The sequence below is a fragment of the Triturus cristatus genome, chromosome 2_2, assembly GCF_964204655.1.
Source record: "Triturus cristatus chromosome 2_2, aTriCri1.1, whole genome shotgun sequence".
Lineage (NCBI taxonomy): Eukaryota > Metazoa > Chordata > Amphibia > Caudata > Salamandridae > Triturus > Triturus cristatus.
The window spans coordinates 928,087,973-928,111,315 of NC_140582.1; the positions used below are offsets into that span (position 1 = coordinate 928,087,973).

Sequence of the window (23,343 nt, forward strand, 5' to 3'; positions counted from 1 at the left end):
TGAATTATAGGGATAGAGATACAATCCTTTGTCTGGCCCAAGAGAAACAACCCATAACCCATCAGGGTAACTCCATAGCCTTTTACCCGGACTTGACTATTGCTGTCCAAAATGCTAGATGCAAATTTCTTCCTGCTAGGAGACTTCTCCAGCAAGTGGACATTTCCTATGCGCTCCTTTATCTAGCAAAGCTATGCATCACACAGGATGGCACACCCCATTTTTACACGGATGCCAAGGCAGCCCTAATTTTGCAAAGCATCTTTTTTTTTATCAGAGCTACACCTCACAACACGCACTGCTCCAGTTCTGAAAGCCAGATGGTATGGGAAGGCTTACACCTCCTTATATTCTAATTATGCTAGGAGGGTAGCCATACTGTTTCATAAAGGGGTAGCCTGGCGCTCCAAGGATGTCATTGTAGACACAGAGGGGCTTTATGTTATTGCAACTGTGTGTGGCTTACTGGAGGTAACAGGAGGTCTTGTTGGCCCCTAAGGCTCTAAGCAGCCAAGGGGACTTCATCCCCAACCAGCAGTGTGCCAGAAGTCGCAGAGAGGTGGAGGAAGGGAGGAAGGGAGCGGGGACTTTGGCGAGTTGCCGTCTTTTTTTCTTCTTTTTTTCCCTCTATTTTTTCGGACAGGGGGGCCTTGTGGCTTCCCATCCCTGGGTAGTCTTGGGGCCTGGGGACATCAGCCCTGGGGTCTGGTCTTTCCTTTTGAAATTATTTTATTTTGTAAAGAGATGGGGGCCGTGTGCCCCCCTCTCCTAGGCCAATTTTGGCCCCAGGGAACCCATTCCCCGGGGCCAGGCCTATATATCTTTTTTTTCAAAAGGGGGGCCACATGGCCTCCCTTCCCTATGTTGTTTTGGGCCCAAGGGACACCATCCCCTGGGGCCGATCTTTCTTTTCTAAATTATTTTATTTAATTTTTTAAAGAGATGGTGGCGTGCTGCCCCCACCTGAGCCAATTTTGGCCCCAGGGGTCCCATTCCCCGGGGCCATGCCTTTATATCTTACTAAAGGTGAAATAAATACTACATCTCCCACAATGCCTGGAATTATTGTGATTGGTAGCCCCATGCAGGGGCGTGTTTAAATTGGCTAATATGGGAGAGTTAGTACACCGCTGCACGGTCCTTTCACCGCAACCTCCGAAGAAGCTCTACAGCGAAACGCGTCAGGCGACGTGAAGGGCTGCTTGTAACCAACCCACTTGGAGAATATTGTCCATACCCTGCATTTAGGCTGGTAACCTACGCTGTTCCTCGAGTGCTGCTCGCAAAGGATACCATTGTGACTCAATATATACATATATATATATATATATATTACCTACTGGCGGTCGCCAGTAGGTAGTTATAGTTAGGACCCTGTTTCCATAGGAAAACCGCAACATTCTATTTGGAATAACTTTGGCGCCGGTCGACGAATCCTTGCGAAATTTTCAAAATAGGTGGGGCGCTACGCTCCGCTCCTACCCTGAAAGTCTTGGGGGGATTCGTCAAGCGGGGGCTGAGATAAAAGGGGGGTCCCAAAACGCGTTTTTCCCATGCATTTTTCCATAGGACCTTTAGACACAGCTACAGCCCGAACGGCTGAACAGAGTTACTTGAAATTTGGCAGAGAGGTAGTCCTCAGGTCAAGGAAGTGCCTTTTGTAGGTCTGGTGTAAATCTGTTCAGTAGTTCCTGAGAAAATAGCCTTTAAATCAATATATATATCTGAGCCAGCTTACGGTGCGCTTACGGTAAGCTTACCGTACACGTACGGTGACGTGCGCGAGCGCGAATCTGATTGGCTGTTAGAGGTTAGTAAGCATTCGAATCGGTCGAAACCAGGAAGTGGCGGCCGCCATTTTCTCTCTCGCACTCTGAGAGGGGGTTAAAAAACAAAGGGCAAAAACATGTAAAGGGGCTGTTTAGACTGCTCCTAAGCACCTAGCCATGTTGAGGGAGTCCCCAAAGATCACCCAAGGCCAAAAACGGAATTTTAATTTTTTCGATAATTTCGGCGATTACGCTTACCGTACGCGTACGGTCAAGATTATTACAAAAAAAAAAATATCCATACTCTCCCCACCCCATGTGCAACTGGTGCCCGAAGGTCATCATTTGTGCATGGCTCATTGGTAATTTGAAAAAGTAAAATATTACCTTTCACAACAAAGCGCATCATATGTCCTCCATGTGCGCACGGTGCGCGAAGCGCATCGTGCGTACATGGCCCATGTAGCGTAACGTGGGCACGCGGTGCGCGTAGCGCACCGCGTGCCCACCGTGCGTGCACGGCACTAACTGCGTAAAGTGGGCGTGCGGTGCGCGAAGCGCACCGCGTGCTCACTGTGCGCGCACGGTGCGCGAAGCACACCGTGCGCGCACGGAACGAACTGCGTTAAGTGGGCGCGCACGCCACGAATGGCGTAAAGTAACTTAGCATTTAAAAAACCGTACAAATTCACTGAAAAAACCATAGGTTTCACACACGTTATAGTTAGGAATTAGCATTTAAAAAACCTTGCAAATTCAGTGAAAAAACCATAGGTTTCACACATGTTATAGTTAGCTGGACATTTTACTGATAAAAAACCAATTAAATTCCCCCGTTATAGTTAGTGCAGGCAACTATAACTCACGCGACCGCAATCCTCTGCTGATGCTAATACTGTATTTAGACACTTATTTGCCCATGTCTTCTTCCATTAAATTTTAGCTATACATATATTGCAAATATTTTTTTTTCATAAAGACACATATGTCATCAGCAGAGGATTGCGGTCGCATGAGTTATAGTTGCCTGCACTAACTATAACGGGGGAATTTCATTGGTTTTTTATCAGTAAAATGTCCAGCTAACTATAACATGTGTGAAACCTATGGTTTTTTCACTGAATATATATATATATATATATATATATATATATCCACTACCACTCGCCTTCACTTTTCCTTCAGTCGAAAACAAACGAGCGCAGACCCAATGTTTCTCGTGCAGTATTATTTATTTAGCCATTCTCCGCCATTACGCGTTTCGGGCGATCCCGCCCTTGATCACATGATTCCAGAGCGACATATATATATATTTCTGTTTCTCACTATATAGCCAATTTCAGCCCCCCAGGGAGCCCATCCCCCAGGGCCTAGCCTCATTTCTAGAAGTGGAGGGGGCACGCAGCCCCGCTCCCAGGGCTGAGTTCGGCCCTTGTGACCCCATTCCCCGGGGCCCAGCACATATTTTAAGGGGGGCACGCAGTAATGGTTCAGTCCACATCAGTCATTGGCTCTCCTTCCCTCTGAATGACAATATTTTCTGATCGCATGCACATCCACTTGAAAATGTGTATGCTTCACTGTCAGAGCTGATAGGCCAATCCTTTAGTTTTCTATTTAATATCTCCTTTTATAGTTACCCTTTTATTTATTTGCCTTTCCTCTTTTTATTTAAATTTTTCTTAAGCGGATACTACAGCTCCCTAGTCAGTACTAATGGGCCATTTGATTGACACTCATTTAATTTGCAGTGCACCATATGCTGTATGGCCACTTTCTTCAAACCAGGTGATCATTTTGGAATGCTGTTGTCCATTGTGTATCATTGTTTTACCATTCCAAAATGGCCAACACATTGCTTCTAAACACGATGGCCACGCTGGAACTTTAAAACAATGATAAACTATGTACAATACCACTGCAAGACGGATACCTGCTATTATATATAGTTTCATTATTGCAAGCACATGCCCACCATGTTTAAGTGGCAACATATTTTCTTTTTTCTAATTGTATTCTTTTAATTTAACTTGTATATGTCTTTGAGCTTGTGTGTGTTTATTGTGGTTGCCAGAGGGTGAGTTCAGGAATGAGCGACAAAGTACATGTATGATGAATTATTAAGTGCCTATATTTATCAGTGACACAAAAGGCACTTTCACACAGAAGCCAGACCTATTGCCATACCCAGTGCTTTTTATCTGTTACAAAAGGTTTACATAGAAATTAGCACACATTCATAAACTATTCAATCATCTTTTGATAATACCTTTCAGCCAGGTCAAATTGAGTTTTTCTTCATTACTGGAGCAGTCGTATGACAACATTGGCAGAGACAAGCAACATGTAGCAAACCAGCTCATATGGGGTGATCCCACCAGCCCTCCTTGGAGCTGCTATGCTGCTAGGTGCACTATTCTTTAATGTAGCCATAAATGTATACAATCACTGGAACTGAAAACCCTCAATCTCCCTGTGCTCTCCTGCAGCAGCACCTCCAAACAGGAAGAGAGAGCAGGCATGCTGGTGTATAGTTGTGATCCTAAGGGCAGACTTTGGGGCTTTGCTTTAGAAATTAGAAACCAGTCCTGGGAAAATGCAATAGTATCCTGCTGTAGGAGTGCATTTGTTGGACATGTCCAGACTTCCAGTTGCACTGGGTAAAACATACAATGTCCTCCACAGTGATGCAAGGATACTATCTGAAAACAGTGTGTGTGCAGTGAAGTGAGTGGCGGGAGGCCTAACCCCGACTCCAGCACAACAGTACACTGCAGTGAGGAGACTTGCCAGAGCAGGTGTAATCATATAGGTGTAATGCAGAAACAAACCAGCATCTGCAATGCAATAGGTCTCGCATTTACGCAAGTTTGAGCTCTTGGCAATGCCTTTTATTCATGTTTTGGTTTTTCAAAGATATATAAAAGGCATTGTCATTTACAATGCCATCGCTGAATTGCCCCCTTCTGTCTCCCAAGGCCCCTGAAAAGCTCCCCATTTGCTACAAGTTAAATAAACATTCCGGTGGTCACAACTGCGCATGAAAAACATTCATGCCCTCCTGCAGTAACGGAAACTCATTAAAGAAAATAATGCTTACAGACTAAAGAAGATGTCCCATGTAACAACCGAAGTAAAAGTGACAGTCCTCATGGAGGTTACAAATGAAGCCAAGGTGGTACTAAGGAGGGACTATAAAGCCTAATAACAAATCAGAAGCCAGTATTTTTGAAGGACAATGACAGAAGCCAATGACAAATATGAGCGGAGAGTGGTCGGGGCTTCAAGTACATACTCCAATACAGCATGACTCACAGAGCAGCGCATGCACTGCCCAGGCTCGACCAAAAAGGGAAGGAGAAGAGACCCACCATTTAAACATAAAAATGCACTGCTATAAGAAGGCTGGCTGGGAAAATAGACACATCCAGATTGCAGCCCACCCCTTTACAACCAAATCCAGGGAGCCAGAGCTGCTTTCCTCCATTCACTTTTATCTCAAAAACATAAAGAGAGGAAAGAAGAACAGCAGCTCAGATCAAAATATTTAAAACAAAGGGAAACTGTGAAATTGTGCAGGCTGGGAAATCAGCGCTGGGCAGACACCGGCACAAAGCATGCCTCGATGAATAGCCCACAGCGAAATGTCCTAGATCCCTATGCCATGTTCCCGTAAGCTTTTCTATTGTGTTGCATTGCAATTGCATTTATACAGTGCTTACTACCCCTGATGAGAAATTATAGCACTTTATGTCGGGCAGCAAGCTACTCCGTAGCCCAAAGTTCGTTTTTTATCCAGTGGCTATAAATTATTGTAGATTTGTATTTAATAGGAGTTAGGTGTAATTAGAGTGTGTTGATGTAAGTGGAAAAAGAGGCAAAGGACTAGTGTGGAGGAGGTTAACTATTGTGAGATAGCAAGGAGAGGGAAAAATGAATGAGACATCGTGAGATATGGGAGTGGGATGAGAAGATGGTTTGGGAAAAGGTGAGGGAATGGAGGAATGGTTATTCAGAAGGAAGTTTATGATTTGTAAGAAAGGGTATGGTTGGTTTACTAAAGTTTAGTAGAGAGTAGAGGGGCAGGTATGTGCAAGAGTAGGGTAAACTCAGAGGCACTGAGGCATGCAGGAGAGAGAATAACCCGTAGCTATAAATCAGGTTATATTTATGCAGGGCTATTTGGAATGGTGAGGTAAGACAATCTGTTCTTTTTACAAAGATATTGAACATTATTGAAATCGTTTGTCTTTGTACTTGTGTTTTGTTGGAGGGAAGATTTATTACGGGTCAAGGAAGCTAGGGGCGGTACTCAGAGCCCCGGAAGCCACCACAGAACTGAGCAGGAGAGTGAGTCAGGGAGAAAAGGGGCACCTTAATTTGAGCCGGGGTGCCTAGGAACGCTTGCTCCAAAAATGAAGAAAACAGACATGTGAGACATGGAATTGGAGGCAGAATACAATGGCAGTTTAATGAGAAGATGCAACTTCAAAGAAACCGCAGAATAGAGGCATAAAGTACAAAATACAGAATCCAGATAATCATACAGCTGTCATGATATTCTCTGTATCTCAATTAATGTACTGTCAGAGAGAGAGAGAGAACACATCTATAAATGCATCATGAGAAACAAGTTACACCAAGGAAAATGTTACCTAGGAACACTCACGTTTTACTCTTAGAGCAAGCATTCCTGCAATTACAATGCAAACAGTTTAAATGCAAAAGTGAAGAATACAATGTTTAAACATACCATGACATTTCATATAGGTAAAATAAAACATGATACTGCAAGCAAAGCAGAGCAAGACATTTTAAGCAAAGGACGACAAGAGCTCCTAGCTCTTGGGGAAAACCTGCACAGCCTGTTACCTACATACAGACGGCGAGGTAGTCCGTCGATATCTGTGGGTGCTCCCTTTTTATATCATTATGTGGGCTCCTTTGCACGCTACATCTACCTACGTATGCTACCCAAAAAAGCTATGTCTGCAATATTTACCAGACATCTCGTCATTTACCCACTTAATGCTGACAATAAACTTTAGGCGAAAAGGTCAGGTTCTCAGGCCAATCGCTTATCGTAAGTTTCATTGAGCAAGCAGAAAATAATGGGTATTGTACGGGAATTCAATATATTCATGTATAAAATCTCCTCAGTTCTCCTAACGACGCTCTGCGGTTGCCACTTCCTTAAAAGCGGGAAACCTGCCCAGGAAGCAAGTACCAGTCCAGGATGCAGCCTACTGTATGTCGACAGCTTCAGGGGGATGTTGAACTCTGATACAGTGAACTGAGCACTCGGGTAGGGTGGGGGCTACTAGTCTGGAGCAGAAGGCCTCGCAGAAAGAGAAGCTGAATATGATTTGGGTCAGACCTGCCTTCAGACTGCTATACAGTAAAATGGCAGAACTATGGTCAATTTAACAAAGGCCTATATTTTGAATAGAAGGGCCTACACAGGGGTTTTATGCTGGCTAAGTGGGAGGGATGTCTCAGGACAATTATATGGTAACACAGGACCCACTGGTCAATTTAATACGGCCTACAAATTAGGCTGGCAGGGCAAGGACAAGGGTCTCATACTTCAGGTGTGGACAGAATGGTCCAGGGGCCCCCTATGATACAAAATCTACCCTCTCTCATTCCCTCCTCTTGTTCATAATATGAACAAAATCCTTACAGCATACCTTTCAGGTCTTTGAGGTATTTGGTAATGGTAGCAGCATTTAGTGTGGTCCTATTGTTACTTCTATAATTTCTATAAGTGCCAATATATACACATTCCCTGTTCTATGCTTGTTCTCCCTTTGCTAATTATGCATTTCTCAGGAGGTGCAACCGCTACGTACTCAGTGAATTTACAGAAGAGGATATTGTACATTAGGACAAACAGGTATGACATTGTAACACATGCTCTGCCAACCGTCCTCCTGTCCCGTCTTTATCAATGGCAACTCATTCAATGTGGTACAAAACTCATTATAAAAGTAGAAAAGTGGGGTCAATGCTGCTAGTGGCACCCATGAACAATTTCTCTAATTGTTCTGAAAGTCTTGAGCAAGTCTTGAGGCATTGTTCCAATCGTTGGTACGTGTGGCTAGTGTGACTAGTTGGAAGAATGTCTTATCTTCTGCTGCGTCTGTACTATGTTCCAAAAAAGGTCTGCTGTATAATAATGTAGAGCCTCAGAGATGATGGCTTTAAACAGAAAAAGTAACCGTTGGTGTCTGTCTTCAAGTAATTTGAGAGGTTTGCAAGCACTTCTTATTACTTGGGCACATCCGATATGAAGAAACAAAGTGAAGAAAAGGTAAAGATGTCTCGTTGTCACATCTTGTAGACTGAGGGGTTGGGGCGTCGATGTTTCCAGACGTTCTTTAGGTGATGTATCCTAGGGGCCCGCTTACACACTCGTCCTTTCTCCTCTGTGTAGCACGTGCAGCCCTTCAGGATGAACTTGGGATACCATTCCCACTTGGTAGTTTCTGTGTGGCTCCTTGCCCCTTGCACAACCCCTCAATCACATGTGAGATGAACGCCGGTCCATTTTCAGAACCCAAAAGCATAGGTTCTCAAAAGTGCGATATGAACTCTTTCAGGAGGCATTTGGCAATAGTTTGTGCACTGCTGTTTTTGAATTGGCATACCTTAGTCCATTTGCTGATCATGCACACAATAACCAACACGTACTTGTAGTTTTAGTAGGGGGTATGTTGATGAAGTCCATTTCATGTGGGGAAATGAAGTCGCCCGAGACAGTGGAAATACAGCTTTAGGAAAACAGTCTGGTCTTCCTATCACATCGCACAAGTGATGAACCATGAAAAAAGACGGGCCATGGGGGCAAGCATTATGGTTGGTAAACATTCCTTTCCATTTGGGCCTATTCATATCCCTTTTCTGTTTGCATACATCCTCCCCTGTTCCCTTCTTCCTTTTCTTCCACCCGGCCCTTTTAATAATATATTTAGTGTCATATGCTATTCTTTCTTGAACTTCTGCCTCAACAAATTCTTTACCAATTGATACACCGTCCTTGGGGGAGGCATGTACAGCACATTCTACAATTGAAACTGGAAGCAACAGGCCTTGCAATAGTTGAGTTATTAATGGTGCACGCTGCATGTGTTGTCCAGCAGAGGTAACGTGGGATCTCCAAATGAAGAAAAGAACCCAAAAATTATATTGGCATCCCTATACAAGACTTTAAAATGAAATTCATTATCTTCAAAAAGCAAAAGAGGAATTGAAAACATTGTACCACAGCTTGACCCAACAGAAAACCCAGATGAAAATCTCTGTCACAGTAACACCTTTAGTAATCAAAACACTCATAGTTGTCAAATTGTGCCCAGGGATGTGTAATTCCCATATCCCCACGCCCAGGACATATCCGTTTGAGGTCAAGGGCAACAAGCCTTCATGCATATTTCGTCTCTGGGGGCAAGTAGGCCCAACCCCCTACAGCACAATCCCTTTGGCTGTCAGTGTACAGTACCACACTATGGATCTGGGAAAGGCACAGTCTGCAAAAAAGACAATATCTGTGTCCATGTGCTAACGCTGAATGTTCATCGATGCAAAGGCTTCATTATCAGGGTGAGCACTCTAAGTAAATGTTGTAAGATCAGACTGCACTCCTGACAGTGGGTATAGTATGAAAATGTGTACACCCTTTTTCAATTCTTAGCAATGTGAGGCTATGTATACTGCTCTCCGAATGCTCTTCAATTAGATGCACATAGTTGCAGAAGCTTGAGAGCAAGACTGATAATTCTTTGCCTTTAAAATGAAATGTTCACAAAAAGAATGCAAAACATTTAGCTAAACTACTATACTAAGGTAGGTACCATTTCTTTGCAACATAGAAATAAACAAGCAATGAAATTGTTGTTCAGCCTTTTAGCTTTGTCAATGCACAACTTGTCTTGGCAATATGTTCATGAAACCTCATTGGTGTGGGAGCTGCTGGGCCATCACCATTATAACAAACGTAGACAAAAGCAGAAATTGATGTGGTCTCAAAAATCACAAATTGCACAGTAGTTCCTGGAACTGGATAAAACAACTGTGTGTGGATATGCTCCCTGTGAAAGAACAGAATGAAGCCACTCACAGTGAAGCTAGCCAAGAGAGGGAGGCAGAGACAACATTTTACTAAACATAAAAGGTCATTGTTAACGCCAGACCTAATTAGGGGCAAAATCATGAAATATAGTGCACCCATGTCCTTGTATTAAGTGCAGATATACAACTGTTGTAAATTCATAAGACTACAGGAGGCTATTTTCAAACACCCTGAAATATTGCACCTATATATCAAAACACACATCTGCACACATTGTATCCTTGAAACATTATAATACGAAGCACATGATTACAAATGATCAATACCTAAACATGATATAAACACAACATTACTACTTTTCTTTACTCCTATCCTCTGTGTCCCTGGCGAATGTACTGCATTGAGAATGCATTTTAGCACATTTTCACCTTACACGGTAATCTATTACTCAAATATTCTTCTTGCTTGTGGCGTTGTTTCTGTTGTAGCTGATCACCCGTCCTCTTCTTCCTTGGACTCAGGGTTGATGGGGCGGACCCTTCTATTCTGCCTAAATACCTGAGTAGAAAGAAACTTCGCAGCGGGTGTTAATCTACACAAAAACATGCCTCTTACATAATTTCAATGCCACTTTGATACCCAGTTGATGTGACCTATACATATATTAATTGATCAGGGAGAAGTATATGGGGCGTTAAGTTGTCGTCAGAACATTGTAATATTCGTGAGTGAAAACAGAGTGATCCATGGGCAATAACCTATTTTTGCTTTCTCTCAATTCTCAATTCATTACCTTTAAACAGTCCGTTCAGGCATTGCTGAAAGTTGTTGCTGCTTTTGTATCAAAATGGACACATGGTCTAGCTGTCATCCAAACGTGTGGGATAATGTGGTAGGCCTGAGCCTGTGGAATGATAAATTTTCCTATTTTTATTATATTTTGAACCAGACACGAGGTGATGAAAACAATAACATTGAGCCCATGTAAGCAAACATCCTGAAGACGGAAAATCCAATATACTCTTCTTGGAGACGCAGGGAAGAATCTAATGATAATAACCTCTAATCATTCATTAACTAAGAAAGCGAAAGAAGAACCCAAACAGAAGATAGAAACTTTTAAGAAAGATGAAAACTTGTAGTGGTCGAACTGCAAAATATATGCAACCACCTCTAAAATCTGCAACTCTAATTTTAGAAGGCCTCTCTAAATTCACACCTTTAATTCTGACAACACTGCAATACTGAGCATTGCTTACTCTATGCATACCATCCTTTAACATTGAGATCTACTTCATATCTGTATGTATTATTTATTCTTTTGTATTTTCCTAGTACTGGGGCATGTGGTGGCTACCTGTGGTAATCCTATTCCTACGAATCTCTGGTTGTCTCATATTTTGAAGGCTGCACACAGCTGTGCATATCCGAAAACGTATTCCTCACTTCCTCTCACCCATCTGTATATAAACACATACATATTCCTTCACTTGATCTGCTCCACGTGAAACCTGAAAACACTGTATTCAATCTCGGCTTCACCCGTTACCAAATTGTGTGATTCTAGGCAACTATTCCTTCTGCTCATTTCACTTCCACAGACACAAATATATTTCTACACATACATTTTTCCTTTCTACAAAATCCTATGTTCACTACCAATCACAGGAAGCACCTTTCCTGCCTGGCTCAACGCCCAGAATCTGTGGTCAGCCAGGACTGCTACTTCTGAAGGCAGCCTCAAAAATCTGTTAACCCTTCAACACCATGCAATATCCAGACACGTGTTGTCTTTAATTGTACGTAAAATATAGCTTATTTTAAAATAATGTGGCTTTTTTGTAAAGCGCACGTTTACTCAGAATGGTATTGTGGCGCAAAATAGCAAATCCTTACTGTTCCCCTAACTCAATGGCACTTTTTTTATCCAACTTGGAAAGATGAAAGGCTGAGGAGATCTGGCAGCACTTGACGTGTGCCCATGAAGTCAAACCATGGGTATATCTAGCGTGCATTCCACTCCATCATTTTATCTCTAAAGTGTCACTAACTTTCTCGGCCATGAGACACAGTCTCAAAATGTTCCCTATTAACTAACCCCAACTGTGTGCTCTTTGTGGCAGCACTTACTGGATCTACTGCTTGTGCCTGCTTCACTTGCTGCAGAATATGGAACGCAGGTAGGAGTAAATTATTCTGTACTTGGTTGCTCAGTACTACAGCACTTAGTGTAATCAATTATAATTGGTCATCCAAATAGAGAGATATTAATATGCATTTGAAACTGAAAGTATCTCCTTTTTTGCCAGGAAACTATATTACCTATATTGATGGCATTTTTAGTCTTTTTAATATTGTGGGCCATGACCCATAAATATCATAAGGAACAGCTCCATTCCATTTAACCTGGTATTACAACTTCTATCATTGTGCTCTGGGCGGTAAGGGACGGCAGTCCTTGACCTCATCTTATTATGTCACTCTTTCTTTTGCGTGGCTGGTCTATCATTTGATGCTGGGCCTAGTCTAGGGTGTAAAGCAACCAGAAAATGCAAAAAGGTGCTGTGTGTTGTGGCGAAAAGTGCATGCAAAAAGCCTTCCTCCCCTTCTTATTAGTACTTTACTGAATATTCAAGTGGGAGGATCCTGTACAATGGGTGCAAGCACGCCAGAACGGTGAGATGAGAAGCGTGAGGTGCCACTGTCAAGGAACAGAATATACTTAATTTAGTGTGTAATGAGTTAAAATAGGGGAGCCTATTTAAAACTAAAACTGTGCACAAAAAGACGTAATTAAGAGTCGTGAAGGCAGCTACTTGGAAGCTAGACACAGTATTCACTGGATGCACCGCGCACCAGTTGCGTGGTCTCTAATTGAACCTGTCTCAGGTAAAGTGGTTGTGCTTGGCACAAACCCAGATGTTCCTGCTTATCACTTCTTACTGTAGTGCACAAGAGAAGTACACCTACATATAACATCTCCTGTGGCACCACTGTGAGAGAAAGAGATGAGGAGGGCCCATAAGCAAAATAAGAGAAAGTATTTCCCTTCTAAAAAGAAAGGTCTTACGTTGAAGTGCCACTTTTATTCATCAAATGATTAAACCAGCAGAGAATATATTCATCAGTTTGTTAACTCCAGAAAGACTATTCAAAACTACATCTGTAATCCGCCAAAAACAGTAACACAAAAACAGATGTTTATGACGCTCAATTATCTAGAAGGCAAACCCCTAAATGAGAAAAGTAATCGTGCAAGGATTTAAAATTTCAAAATACATTTAAATGCAATGAAAGGGTGAAATTTCATGGTCCTGGGGCACTGCACCAAGGCAGTTTAATTTGAGGGGGTGCTTCTGCAAAAGTATGACAAAATAGACGTGTGAACAATAGGGAAAAATAGCTGTCTTATCTGTATGAAAGAAGAACCCCTTTGTTTAAGGAAAATTCAATATATAGCCTGGAAGTCTTAACAAAGTCTTGGCATTTAAAGACACATTTCTGAAGCGAAGAACGAACTCATATAGTGCAAATATATTTTAAATCAATGAAAATACTTTCAAAATGCAACATACACTTTACTGCAATGCCAGGAATGCACATGTTAAGTTAGGAGGGACAACCATTAGTGCTTTGCAATAATGCTTCAGAACAAGGGCTATGCAGAGGAGAGAGAAAAAGACCATTTCAAAGCACAATAAGAAATTAGAGCTTCAGCCAAAGATGCTCAGATAGAGGGCTGAATGAGACCACACAGGCGTCAGTGACCCAAGGGATCACTGCAAGAGGGTAGTCCGTTGAATGGAGTAAGGAGCAGATCTTTATACTCTTTTAATGATGCACTGTTGACCACAAAAGGACAACATTATCAGGTGCCTCTGACCTATAGGACATGACGCATTTGTAGTCACTTCTGGAAAAAAAGGCCTATAAGCCAGGTAAGCGAGGGGAGAGACGCTAAATTGCAAATCGAGAGAAGGTGACAGACATTATATCTATTAAAGTACACCGCATGTAGCTGAAAAAGGAGAAGAACAGAGGACACCCATTACAATATGGAGATTGAAGTCGAAAGGCGTTGGCTAGTGCCAGGCCTAAGATAGGAAACCACAATGCAACGTGATGAAGAAAAGTAGCTCCCCTTATGGAAGCTCGCAGTTGAAAAAAGACACTGTTAAACGTTCAAACAATACAATCTACACCAAATAAGTGATCAAAATTCAAAACAAATGCGAGCTGCCAGCTGCAGTCCCATAAACATGTATCTGTGACACAAAGTGAGAGACGCCAGACACAACCTCCTGTTGCCAAGTACATGCTTCAAAATATAAATGTGAGGAAATAGTTAAACAATTTGAGATATATTGTTGTGCACTACGTGGTCAGCCATCAGAAAATGACCTGTGCTAATTAAATGTGGTGCTGAGCCACATGGGTCAGACAGGGGCTAGGGGGCAAGGAAAATGATATAATTCTATTTATTCACAAAAAAGGCGACAGCTCTAACATATAAAAACAGTTACAATCCTAGTTATTATTGGTCTTACTAAATACATGAAAAGTCGGTGCGCCAGGATTGTGTACCGCTATTATCCTGTCGTCTAGTATGTGCAGAACTTTCCCAACTGACTCTTGTTCACTATAGCTCATCTGTATCTCTTAGTACTATTTATATATATTTATATATTGCTCTCCTTATGTGTTAGTAGTTAGGGAGGAGGCAGGGTGGTCAAGTATAAGCTCGTCCCCTAATGCATCTTTGATGGTTAAATAAAATGCCTCTTTAATCCCTCGTTTATCTGGACCGTTATAAACTCCTTCTGGTGAGAAGTCAGGAAACTGCAGGGCACCAGGATGTTCACCAAGGCAGTAAAGAAGGACCTTGCTTCTCAGGGGGTTACGGGGCCAGGAGCTGGTGACCTCAGTCGGTATTTCTAATCCTGGCACTACCATAGAAACCTGCACATATATGGTGTCTGCGGTTTTATAAGTTCTGTAACCAAATATTCTATTCATCTGTGTACCGATGCTGTTCCTCAAACCTTAGTGACACCTAGTTAATGTAAGCAGCACTGGAAATGGTCAATGGTTTGTAAAGAAGGCAACACTAAACAATATACTTGTAACAATTGTGACGAACAAAACTTTCTACAAAACAGAAAACACAATACTTTAAATCAGATCACCTCAGTTATCAGTGGCAGATCAATGCATGTGGGAGTACAAAAAGCATTTACATTCCTCCCTAGTTATTGAATCTCACTAATAAACCAATCGTCTGCATTTGGCAGTGATCTTCTGTTACAATGTAAACCCTACCTAGCAGGCCTCACCCTAATAGGCTCGGTGAAGGCCAGTCAACAACAACTTAACAAAACCGTTATGTTCTTATACATTTAATACACATCTGCAGATCATTAAACATATTATCAAAATAACAAATAGCTGTGCACGTAAATAATATGGTCTCACTAAAATCAGTTTCTGTGCCAGCCAGTGACCCTTACTGCAGTGCCCATATAAGCACTAACCACAAAAAAGTGCTACTGTTACACTTAATAAACCTCTGTGTGCATCAACAAACACTACCCGAAATCTTACAGTCCCAAAATTCTACATGTGTTTCAGGAAAAAAACAATTCAGGCACGTTTAGTGTTTCTATTTTCAAACAATGACTGCATACTTTGCCCACTGAAGGACAAAAATTCATGTGCTTTCTATATTACAATGGCGCGCACACAAAAGGGAAACTGACACAAAACACAAAAATACCCAAAAATATTTAATCATAACATCCAATAAACCGTCCCGGGAAACCTCTTATAATCCACATCAATCAGGCGATATCCGTTAACCTGTTAGCTAGGCAGGCACGAAAAATCCAGCCTCTTCCTCACTTGTACTGACGTAGGGGTTCTCCACTGCATACAATCAGAGGAGCACCATACTGTTGCTGAAAGATTACGATAGTAAATCGAACCTCACCTTCCCTCTACCAGGCCGATCCCTTGACCCCCTGGTAAAGAGGCCCTCTCTATTCCACTATATGCAGAGAGGCACTATAGCAAGCTATACCAAAAAAATTAATAATACCTCTGAAAAGACTGCAGACATAACCAGTCTCTCCCTTATCCCTTATTTTTATTTTTTGTCTTTCTTCATATGTCTGTTTTCCACACAAAATATAATATTCAAAAAATGGAGGTAAGTGAGTCTGTGAAAGACGCAAGACGCAGCCTTTTCCTTCGGGCACTCAAGGCACAACAACATCTATATATAGCATAGAATAAACACATAAATCAGCTAGCTCCCTAACCGTACTCTCCAGCTCAGAAATCCATGCCGCACATACAAGCCTCCCCAGGTAAAGAAGTCCTTAGCGAGACCAACCAGACAGGAAAGAAACACTGAGAGAGGGAGTAAAACACAGAGGTCCACACAAGCGCTCCTTTCATAAACCATCACCAAAAGTCTCTCACGTCAGGTAGCATAATACTCATTCGAGTGCCTGTACTCAGAGGCTTCGGCCAGAAAGGAGTCACGAGTGCTCAGTCTGCGTCCCCTCGAACCCAGCCGTTTCTGCCCCCGTCTGCTGGCACTGCTAATCCGAGTCACGGCACCAATATGTTGGAGGGAAGATTTATTACGGGTCAAGGAAGCTAGGGGCGGTACTCAGAGCCCCGGGAGCCACCACAGAACTGAGCAGGAGAGTGAGTCAGGGACAAAAGGGGCACCTTAATTTGAGCCGGGGTGCCTAGGAACGCTTGCTCCAAAAATGAAGAAAACAGACATGTGAGACATGGAATTGGAGGCAGAATACAATGGCAGTTTAATGAGAAGATGCAACTTCAAAGAAACCGCAGAATAGAGGCATAAAGTACAAAATACAGAATCCAGATAATCATACAGCTGTCATGATATTCTCTGTATCTCAATTAATGTACTGTCAGAGAGAGCGAGAGAACACATCTATAAATGCATCATGAGAAACAAGTTACACCAAGGAAAATGTTACCTAGGAACACTCACGTTTTACTCTTAGAGCAAGCATTCCTGCAATTACAATGCAAACAGTTTAAATGCAAAAGTGAAGAATACAATGTTTAAACATACCATGACATTTCATATAGGTAAAATAAAACAAGATACTGCAAGCAAAGCAGAGCAAGACATTTTAAGCAAAGGACGACAAGAGCTCCTAGCTCTTGGGGAAAACCTGCACAGCCTGTTACCTACATACAGACGGCGAGGTAGTCCGTCGATATCTGTGGGTGCTCCCTTTTTATATCATTTTGTGGGCTCCTTTGCACGCTACATCTACCTACGTATGCTACCCAAAAAAGCTATGTCTGCAATATTTACCAGACATCTCGTCATTTACCCACTTAATGCTGACAATAAACTTTAGGCGAAAAGGTCAGGTTCTCAGGCCAATCGCTTATCGTAAGTTTCATAGAGCAAACAGAAAATAATGGGTATTGTACGGGAATTCAATATATTCATGTATAAAATCTCATCAGTTCTCCTAACTTGACGCTCTGCGGTTGCCACTTCCTTAAAAGCGGGAAACCTGCCCAGGAAGCAAGTACCAGTCCAGGATGCAGCCTACTGTATGTCGACAGCTTCAGGGGGATGTTGAACTCTGATACAGTGAACTGAGCACTCGGGTAGGGTGGGGGCTACTAGTCTGGAGCAGAAGGCCTCGCAGAAAGAGAAGCTGAATATGATGTGGGTCAGACCTGCCTTCAGACTGCTATACAGTAAAATGGCAGAACTATGGTCAATTTAACAAAGGCCTATATTTTGAATAGAAGGGCCTACACAGGGGTTTTATGCTGGCTAAGTGGGAGGGATGTCTCATGACAATTATATGGTAACACGGGACCCACTGGTCAATTTAATACGGCCTACAAATTAGGCTGGCAGGGCAAGGACAAGGGTCTCATACTTCAGGTGCGGACAGAACGGTCCAGGGGCCCCCTATGATACAAAATCTACCCTCTCTCAGTTTTTTAATCTGGAGTACTGAGTTATGTGGTATGTCTGGATAGTGGTTTGTTAGGTATGTCTGCTGAGATTACAGACAATGAGGCTTGCATTGCACTATCCAGCGTTAGATTATAATATGCAATGCTATGCCATGCTACATGTTTGTGTAAACTTGCTCTGGTAGCCTTGTGTGATACAGTAGCGTTTGTGTGGTAAGCTGTCCTGTGCTGCACCATGTTAAGCTATATTATAACATGGTATGTTGTCTTGCTCAATGTCCTTTTCTCTTAAGGTAAAATGTTGTGCTACACACGGTTATTCAATTCCTTGTTAATCTGTGCTGTGTAGTGCTTTGTTATGGTATGTCATGCTATTTTTTATCCTATTGTATGATTTCCATATTATCCAATGCTACTTAATTAACATAATGCTATGCTACAATAATAGACGTAAATAACCTTTTTTTATGCTATGCTAATATTTACGCTGTGCTATTTTTAGGTATTTCTTTATCGTAGCGTATATTGTGTGACAGGCCATTATGAAGTTTGCCATGATATTTATAAACATCAGACCAGTACAAGGAGGCTTTGGAGGCGTGAAGCCTCCATGTTTTCCACCTGCACCTGCTTGTTGCCGGAGGAGCTTTGGGATGCCTCTGCCCCCTCTCACGTGCCCCGCCTTTGTCTGGGCCTAAACCAGGGCCTTGCTGCAGGGTATAATCAGCCAGCTCCAAGCCACCCTGCCACTCGTGCACACAGCATGGCAGGCTGCCATCTGCCGCTCCCATGCAGGCCAGACGCTCGCCACACAAGCCTGACTGTCCCTTTAAAGAGCTCTGCACACGCCGAAAACAGTCCATCAGCCCTTCTGCCGTCTTCAGCCACAAAATACAAAAGAGGAAAAAATAATTCCGATTTTTTGGGGGGAGAAAACGAAACAGTACTCCCAGTCAACTCCATGTTGGTCGTGAAACTCAAGTCATGGCTGGGCTCCGCTGAAAAGCGCGGGCAGACTGTGCAGCCTGCTTCTTTTCCTAGAGACAGACAACCTGTACATATTTTATGAAAGAGCCCTTTGTTCCTTTGACTTGTTGCGGCCACGCAGGGAACAAGTCCTAAAACAAGCATTTGCAATGCAATAGGACTCGCATTTATGCGAGACCTATTGCATTGCAAATGGTAGTGATCACGGACAACAGGAGTGTGGGCGGGGGAGAAGGCACGGACAACAGGAGTGCGGGCGGGGGAGAGGGAGAAGGCACGGACAACGGGAGTGCGGGCGGGGAAGGGGGAAAGAAGGCATGGACAACGGGATTGTGGGCGTGGGAGTGGGGGAGAAGGCACAGACAACGGAGTGCGGGCAGGGGGAGAGGGTGAGAAGGCACGGACCATGGGAGGGAGGAGTAGAGAAGGCAATAGGAGAACCTCATTAAAGAAAATAGTGCTCACACTCTAAATAACAATACCGTGTAGCACTCGAAGTAAAGGGGCCAGTAACCATGGGAGGATACAAACGACGACATGGCCGTAATAAGGAGGGACTAACAAGCCTATAAACTAATCCGAAAGCTGCATTTAAAAAGGACAAAGATACAAGCCAATGACAAATATAGGCGGAGGAGTTGGCGGGGCTACAGCAGATCTTCACCAGAGCAGTGCTTGCGCGCTGACTCTCGGCTCGACTCAAAAAGTGAAAAAGTGCATATGTTTTTGCATGTGTAGAAATGTACACTTACCAGGCACGAGAGTAACTTGTAATTCACCTACAGGATCTTGTGGTTTTATAAAATCAAATATTTTATTTACTGAGGCTTATTTCTCTAGACACTATTTTTCCTAAACTTAGTTCTGCACACTTCGAGTAAGCAAGGGTTATTTATGTGCATGGAATTTCTTAGGCTGCAAAATGTTATTTGCTGTGTTTTTTATTTAGGGCTGTCATTTTTAGCTGCTTCAGTTTGTCCCTTTCATTCCTTCTCTGCCAGGTATGAACCAGTGCTCTGAGTTCCTGAAGCTAGCGTTCCATTTCAAGAAATTAAAGTTCATTCAGTGACCTTTAACTGTGAAAACGACACAATTAGTCCTATATTATAAATATTACTCTCTTTTTCCAGGTCTTTAGCCAATAACCACATTAGGGCGCTGCCAAGAGATGTCTTCAGTGATTTAGAATCTCTGATTGAACTGTAAGTAATGGGCACTTTTTATGCTTATGGCCTTCATGTCTGCATTAATCTTGTCGAGAAATGATTTTGCACTCTTCAGGAAAACCGCTTTGAAAAACTCATGTAAAGCATTTTGTCAGTTTATTATTAATAACAGGAACAAAAAATTAAGACTCTTGAAACGATTTAGGTAATCTGGCCTTTGCTTCTGTGATTTGTGTTACATTACTGGAAGCCACATATGCAGGGATATGAAAGCAACGGGCTCGGATTTACAGTCCATGCTCATTAAATAAACATGGAAACAGGAAACCTCCTAACAGGCAGGCAGGCAAGGGCCCAGGGACTTTCTCATATGGTGCTCGGGCAAAGCATTGTGAGCTATACATTTCTGCTACAGTATGAACAAATGCTTTTGCAAAAGCACTCAAAGGTTTACTGTTTAGTATATCTGAATCTGATTTTTTCAAAGCAATCGCTTTCAGTTTTAAACCTTTGTACAAATGCATCACGTTATGCATTTGTTGCCCTTGTGCTCACTTGCTCTGAAATAAAAGACTCATAAGACTTAAGGGTATGGTCACAATAACGTGTGCTAAACATCACCAAAAAATGCTAATGCAACTTTACACATTGCAGCCTATCGCGGGAAAATAACTCTGTGTCAACTTGAAATTCACAACACGGCGGTACCATGCGATAGTCCGCCGAAAACGCAGCCAATATCCACTATACAACCACATCAACGGAGATATAAACATAAACCTCAATGTGGAAAAACATGCGATGGGCCAAAGCGCGATGAGGAAATCAGCGATAAGCAGCGCCAGGCCTGCAATACACACATAGCAGGCAGGAATAAGCACAACAAAAGCCTGAAAAATAAAGAAAAACCAAACAAAAAACAACAGCCAAGCACAATGGAGGCAACCCGAGCCAGGATACAACCCCACAAGCCCCATTGGCAACAAAACATTGTACATGGCAGGCCTTCTTGGACAAGGGGAATGCAGCCTGAGAGCGGAGGAGGATAATGGAAGAAAACAAGAACATCCGGATTGATGCAAAACGCACAAGCATGCAGAAACACACCAACAACAAGAAGGCAGCAATGCACACCGGAGGTGGGAGTCCAGTGCCACACCAGGAGCTGGATGACATGGAGGAAATGGTGTCCACCACATCAGTCTGGAGATGGTGGCAGGACTCTGGGACCGGAAACTGCCCAAAACAACAGACACAACAGAAACAGGGAGAGGAACCAGCAGGGACTGGGGGGACGAGGGGAGATGGGCACATTGACACACATGGACAATTAAGCATAGCACAACTGCAGACAATCTATGCCCAAGAGTAACAACACCAACAAAGAGCACAAGTCACACAACCTGGCAATATCACACCACTGAACAAGCACAGAAGTGAAAACCACACTGCCTGAAAGGGAGAAGGGTGAGGCAAATCAGAGCTGAAGGGACATCTCAAACACAATGCAGCGCACACACATAAGAAGCAGAGCACCCCAACATCGAACTCAATGTGGTACAAACACCAACATTTGCAAAACCAAACACAGGACACAAGTGCACCCGCCTGTGGCCGGTAAATGGCCATACGCATCTGGCAAAGCATGAAACAGGGACATGTTAATGCACAAGTACAAACCCACAGTCCTAATGGGGTAGCAATGCACGTATGCTGGGAGCCAGAGAGTCCGTGACACACACATTGGCATACAAATCAAGACACAACACAGTGGGAGACAAGTGAAAGTGCAGAAACTTTATCAACAAGTGCATGTCAGTACGGCCAAGAGAAGTGCCATGATATGCAGACCAATGCATCAGCATGTCTGAATGAGGAATGTAGGAAAGCGCCCATGTCCACCTCGGGGTAGTCCATCACCAACACAAGTCAGTGCCAACCCGCGTTGGTTGTCAGTGCATGGATCATGAGTCCAGGCCAATGCATCCATGTCCACTATCGTCTTGGGACATTTGACCAGATTCCAAACATGCAACCAGGCGTCGGGACACGTGCAATGGGTCACATCCAGTTGTGGCTGCAGGTACCTTGTCACTCGTCCATGAACGCGAGTTTAGCTGCGTAGGCCAACATCTCCAATGAGCGATCGTTGTCCACCACAGCTGACATGTCGTCGACGTAATCCATCAGCTGACCCGAACAGATGTGCTGACTCCAATCACTGGACCCAATGTGCACCAAAGCCCAATCGGGTAGTGGCTCAATGTGCTCACTGCATATGACGACTTGTGCAATCTCCCAGGTCCAGTTTCCAGCTTGCATGCCAAACATCCATGCATGCCATAAACGGGTATCATGGTGACACCTCTGGTCGTGGGCCAACAGGTGCGCACACACATGTCGTAATCCAGTTCTGCTACCCTCAAGTTGGAGAGGCAGACATCCATGGACCACTCGAATGTGCACGAGCGACAATGCAACACAGGCTGAACACAGGTGACGTCCGCAAGGCGGAAGTTCAGCCGGTAACTGATCCGCAGCACTGCGAACGGCAGTGCCCCCAGTCATACAGAAGACGTGCATGGTACAGCTCCACGTAACTGGAGTAGACCATGTGTCCGGGATGGTCTGCCATTGGTTCAGTGGCTCTGCTTGAAGCAGCACTGGCTTGCACTGGGCCAGTCCTGTGGATGAAATGACACAGCTCAGTGCAATGAGCGTTGTCTGTGTGCAACGGGTGCAGGTCTGGGGTGGGGTGGGAGTACGTGTTAAGGCCATTTCACGCATGCTAACTACGACCAAGGACGTCTATGTGTGGGATGTGTACACGTTGGTCTCACGTCGGGCAGTGCGTAGTGTGGCAGTCGCAAGCAAATGCTATTGTATCTGTCAGGGGGTGCTGCCCACATGTAAGTTCCTGCTTGGAGCTGCAGATGTACTACCGCCTGATAGTTCAGACAAAGGACCTTTCATCCCTACAGTAACTTCACCATCTGCATGCATACAGAAGATATACAGAGGCCTGTTGGTGTGGTGGGATGTCTGCGACCCTGGGAATCATGGATGATATGCCCAGCACGTGGCACATGAGCAGCCTCAGTGTGTGTTACGTTGCCACACAGCTGCTCCTCCCTCCCACGAGCCCCCACACTTGTTTGCGCTGCGTGGTTGCATCACTGGCGCTCCTACAGCACACCATTGTAATGCCTGTCCATGCATGTCCAGTGGCATGCCAACAACACCGTGACGCTGGCCTTTGAAGGTAGGCGGCCACGAGAGTGTGGGCCAATTGACCGGACTGGACGGACACAGGTGTACAGCCCATGGCTGGCTGTGAACACGCTACGAATGAGGCCAGGCA

The 23,343-nt window shown here is 43.6% G+C and overlaps 1 protein-coding gene across 1 annotated transcript in view; it reads left to right on the top strand.

The window, feature by feature from the left end:
- LGI2 (leucine rich repeat LGI family member 2) overlaps positions 1 to 23,343 on the top strand; it is a 292,999-nt gene that overhangs the window by 232,567 nt on the left and 37,089 nt on the right. Inside the window, exon 5 of the mRNA XM_085642334.1 lies at positions 19,947 to 20,018. Within this exon, the coding sequence (XP_085498460.1) occupies positions 19,947 to 20,018 (72 nt within the window). The remainder of the gene's footprint in view (positions 1 to 19,946; positions 20,019 to 23,343) is intronic.